We start from the raw sequence: 5,209 nt of genomic DNA, 5'->3' as shown, positions 1-5,209 counted from the left end.
AGAGACTTTCTAAAAGATAGTGGAAGATGAGGCTTGGTATATTCTACATGAAGGAAGGACAGGAGGACTTTGGGGTTTTTTTATTTGTTTGTTTTTTCATTTATAATACTAAACCACCCCAATTTTTAGATCCTTTATAGATTGCACAAAGCTAAAGCTGACCGTTTTCCTCTCTCCATGCAGGGGCGGGCGCTTTGTGGTGTTTGACCATGCTGCATTCTCAGATGTGCGCGGGGAGAAGTGCGAGGTGAAGCTGCATGGAGCAAACAAGAATGTCTTCCGTCTCTTCCTGCTTCAGAACAACCAGGGGAAGAGAGTGGAATTCCTCTTCCGCACGGAGACACAGTAAGAGCCAGAGCCTGCCCTGGCCGAGACCCAACACCACCTGCAGTAACAGCTGCAGCTGCTAAGGCACAGTATCCCTCAGCTGCATGGCCAGGCAAGCCCAACAGCATCTGCTAGGGACGGCACTCTATGGAGACACAAACTTAGAATTGCAAGCATCACACCCTAATTCCCAGATATCCACTCGCCATACACCTCAAACCCATCCCAGTGCCCTGTTGTCCTAAACCCTTAATTCCCTCAACAGAAGTATCCCTCTCCTTCCCATCTTGAAACTCCATCCCACAACTGCCAAGCCAGCCATTTACACATCTCAAGCTCTTAAGACTTCATCTGAGACATCAGCCCCACCACAGAACATAGAAAATGACTCCTTTGGACTCCCAAACCACTTTCAACCTCCTTCTCCTTCCCCATCTTTCATTTTGCCTTATTCTCTCCTATCACTTCCCTCAAGAGGCAGTGGCAGGTGCTTCACTTCTCTCAGAACATTTTCCACCCAATCTTGCTAAATGTTGCTGGCAGTTCCCCTCTGCTTGCTTAACACCTCCATTTTGGATCTTCCAGCAGTGAGAAGCTGCGGTGGATCTCTGTCCTGGCTCCACCACGAGGAGAACCTGATCTCTTAGAAAGCCCAGGTGAGACTGCAGGGGTGGTAGTCGTTTGGGGTGGTGGGAGACAGCTTGGGGGCAAGTGCTGTAAGGTAGACTATACAAAAGGGTGGGGAAAAAAAAAAAAGACCAAACACAGGAGTGAATCTGAAGAGGCCCATCAACCCTCCACTTATTTATTTCACACATGTAAAGCTTGTGACCTGCTTTGGCTTTACCTCCTCCCCAGGTACTGCCGCTTAGGCACTGCTGCCTCGCAACCTCAGGTTCTCACCGTGGCATGTTGCCTGACAGAACCACTCTTCCACCACCCCTCCTACAGGTGCTGTGTCCGACCCCAATGATGTCTTCCCCTATCCCTCAGGGGATGTGTGGTCCCCACTCTCAGTTCCATCACCCTATTACTGATTCTGCCCCTGACCCTCATGGTCATCCTCACCCTTCTAGTATCATTACAGTCTCTCCCCTTGTCTCTTAGATGCACCCCAGGTTCAATGCCTAAGGGCATACAAAGCCAGGGAGAATGATGAGCTGTCTCTAGAGAAAGCCGATATCATCATGCTTATGCAGAACAGCAACGACGGTGAGTGGAACGAGCTTCAACCATCTTGATGAAGGTGCTCAGCAAGCAGAGTTTTAGTGCGATAGCTCTTAATCTGTGCAAAAGATGAGGAAGGAGTCTTTCCTGTCAGAAACTCTCTGCACCCTGACTATGGGATTGAAAGAGGAGTCTTTTTTCTTTACTTGGGTCCTTTACTTGGGACCCTTTACTTGGGTCCTAGTCATAGGCCATTTAACATAGAGGGTTTCTTGTCTTAGTCTACTGGTAGGGGAAGAAAAAATCTGAGCAAACTGACCAAATAACACCCCTTTGTCTGCTCTCCACCCTTTCAGGTTGGATGGAAGGAATAAGACTTTCAGATGGAGAGAGAGGCTGGTTCCCCTCAGACTATGTGGAGGGGATATCCAGCAAACATGTGCGGCAGAAGAACCTGAAAGAGGAACAGCGTGTGAAGAATGCCAAGCAGCAGGTCTTCTGCAAGAAATAAGTCTCCTTTTCCCATACAGACCCCTACCATCTCTATCGCACGGAGAAGCCATGTTTCCTTAGTACGCTTCAGAACACGTGCACTTTTGCCAAGATTGAAAGTCAGCATTAGTTGCATCAAAGTGCTATTACCAAAGAAAGAAGGAACTCTTGTGAGGAGAAAAAATATATATACATAAAGATCGCTTCCTTTGGGTCATCAGGACTACAGAAGCAGTAGAAGAGGGGGAGGGGAAAGGCTGCACATATTGCTTATGTTGTGCCAAGATGAACTGTAATCAAAGAAACAGAGGACTGCCTGAGTCAGGACTCCTGGGAACCTATTCCCAGCATTGCTACTGACAAGAGGCATGACCTTAGGCAAGTCATTTGAGAACTCTGCCTCAGTTTCCCCATCTGTAAAATGGGGTCAATACTTACCTACCTCACTGGAGTTTGTGAGGCTAAATTCATTAGTATTTGCAAAGCATTTTGGAGTTCCTGAAAAGTAAGGCAATATAGAAGTGCAAAGCACACTGTATTTAAGGGTTGGGAAAAGCTTTACATTTTCACCCTCTTTCAGGTGCTTTTAGATAGTCTTGATTCCCACATGATGCTACCCACTTTGAACAATTCATCTACGTAATGGGTGAAATTTTCTACTGATGTAAGTAAGTAGGTGCTGTTCTGTTGGCTTGAAACATGTTCTGTGCACTTGTGCCAGTAAGTTTCATTGGCTTGTCATTTGCTGGGTTTTTTTCTGGCCAGCAAGAGGGAGAATTGTTTCCCCTCTGATCAGTATTGTTGCCTTCTTTTTGGTGAGATGCTTTTCTTTAGTGAAACTGTTCCAAAATGACAAGAGAGTTCTGGCTGCTTTACTGAAGATTTCTTGAAGAAGTCTCACTTGCAGGAAGTGCTGACCACCCACCTTCAGAAAGTGAATCCCTTTAAGGCATCTCAAGTTGGACCAATGGGTCACTCAAACACTAGTCTTTTTTTTTGGTTTTGGTTTAGTTTTAACTCCTTGGCGAAGGCTTTGTTTTTAGGTATTGGTACGTGCCCTGCACAAAATGACCAAGGTTAAGGGAAGTGGAACTGCATTGCACATACATAACCTATGATAGCCGATGCGGTACTCCATGCAACATTTTGCACAATTCATAAGACACATGGAAGTAGTCAGCCACCACAGATTTTCAAAACTGCACTTTGTTGAGGTTTTATTCTTGTACAGACTCATCTGGTTCCAAGTACAAGTTTGTGTGCTGTTCTGCTTTTCTGCATATTCTGTTTGTGGGTAAACACTGCTTCAACTATTTTTGCTTCTCTGTTAAACAAGAGGAAGGGGGTTTTGCATTTAATTATGTTAATGCAAGATCAAGATTGAGAATTTAAACACACCAAAGACAGAAAGCAATACATGCTTCCTAATGCATTCTAATATATTTAGAGAGTAATCTACCTTGCTGTTTCTGGCTCTTGGTTTTTTGTAGTGCCCTTTCTGCCTTTAAAGATCCTGCTTATAATGTACCAGACACAGCTTGTTCTGACCTGTGTCAGTTGTTTAAGCAGGATTTAAAGAGAGACAGAAAAAATACTTAAGATGCTTTTTAGTCTTAATAAACTCGTGCACTTCTCTCATTAATATATACAATGTTTACTCTTATTTTTCCCTAGTTTTTCTGTGCCTGTAATAATTGCCAACACCTGAACTTTCCCCTCACAAAAACTGATTTTTTATGCAAAAGTTGATTCACTGGAGTGTGTTGTAACAGTCAAGATTGAGGATAAAAGTTCCTTTGCTTCTTAAAGTCCTATGTCCTGGTTGATGTAGAACACAGAATCATAGTAAAATAAGGCTGTAAGGGGCCTCAAAGTCATTCAGTCAAACCTTCTGCTCAAAGGAAAGTTATCCCCACCTAAACCATTCCAGTCAAGTCTAACCTACTCTTAAAGTTTCCAAGAATAGGGAGTCTAGGTAATCTATTCCAGTGTATAACCACCCATATAATAAGAAAGTTCACCCTATATTTCCCTTGGTGCAATTTAAGGCAGTTTTTTTTCTTGTCCTGTCCCCTGCAGCCACGGAGAATCGGTTACCACCATCCTCTTTAATAATTATGATTCAGATATTTGAAGACTGTTATCAAATCCTCTGGCAAATCAAATCCAACATCATCTGTTTTCTATTCTCCAGATTAAGTGGTTCCAGTTCTTCCCACGTTTTCTCATAAATCATATTTCCTAGACCTCTAATAATTTCTGTTACTCTCTGCTGGACTCTTTCTAAAGAGTACTGTGCCCCAACTGAGCCCCCCTCTGTGCTAAATCAGAGGAAACACTTTAACAGTACTGTTGCATGCCTAGTTAATACAGCCCAGGGTGTTACTGGCCTTTTTTACAACAGGTGCACACTGTTAACTCCTATCCATTTTATGGCCCAGGTCCTTTTCTACCAGTCATTACCCAGTCTGTATTTGTGTATGTGATTATTCCCTCCTAAATGCAGGACTTTGCATTTGTCATTATGGAATTTAAGGTGATTCATTTCCAACCAATTTTCTAGTTTACCAAACTCATTTGAATCCTAATCCTATTCTCTAAAGTGTCTGCAACTCCACACAACTTGGAGTCATCTGCAAATTTGCAAGACGTATACTCAATCCAATCCTCCAAATCATTGATGAAGATACTTAAAAAAAAAAAAAAAAAAAAAAAAAATCAGACTCCCAGGAATTCCCACTCCATTCTTCTTTCCAATTAAAGATGAAGCCATTGATGATTATTACTCTTGGAACATCTTGATCCAAGCAGTTATGGAAGTACTTTAAGGTGGATACATCTATATTATATTTTCTTAGTTTACCAATAAGAATGTCATAGGAGACAGTGTCAAAAACTTTGACAAAGCCAAGGTATATTATTGCCCACTGTTCCCTCCTCCCCACACACCCCAGCCTATCACCCTGTGAGAAACAGATCCGGTTGATCAAGCATGACTTGCTCTTGACTGTTACCGATTGATCACCTTGGTATCCTCTAAATCAGTATTTATCACCCTGAGGTGACTTGAGATCCTTTTAAGGGTGCCATACGATGTTAAATACGATTCACAAAATTGAGATTTCAAACAGGTATCCATTGTTGTGATCTTTCCACATTCTTTGCAACAGAAAAACTGTTCTATATTTTTCTACAGGGGAAAAAATAAGTGAAACCTAAAAGC

At 42.7% G+C, this 5,209-nt stretch overlaps 1 protein-coding gene across 2 annotated transcripts in view; it reads left to right on the top strand.

Annotated features, from left to right (window-relative positions):
• The window catches only part of ARHGEF5 (Rho guanine nucleotide exchange factor 5), a 55,957-nt gene extending 51,937 nt beyond the window's left edge, over positions 1 to 4,020 (top strand). For both annotated transcript variants that reach the window (XM_025210202.1, XM_006028766.3), the window contains exons 13-16: positions 184 to 345; positions 913 to 983; positions 1,435 to 1,539; positions 1,851 to 4,020. In XM_025210202.1, the coding sequence (XP_025065987.1) occupies positions 184 to 345; positions 913 to 983; positions 1,435 to 1,539; positions 1,851 to 2,005 (493 nt within the window). In that variant the 3' untranslated portion in view covers positions 2,006 to 4,020. The remainder of the gene's footprint in view (positions 1 to 183; positions 346 to 912; positions 984 to 1,434; positions 1,540 to 1,850) is intronic.
• The last annotated feature ends 1,189 nt before the right edge of the window (positions 4,021 to 5,209 follow it).

Source organism: Alligator sinensis, unplaced genomic scaffold, assembly GCF_000455745.1.
Source record: "Alligator sinensis unplaced genomic scaffold, ASM45574v1 scaffold35_1, whole genome shotgun sequence".
Classification (NCBI taxonomy): Eukaryota; Metazoa; Chordata; order Crocodylia; family Alligatoridae; genus Alligator; species Alligator sinensis.
This window is presented reverse-complemented; position numbering and strand designations above follow the sequence as displayed.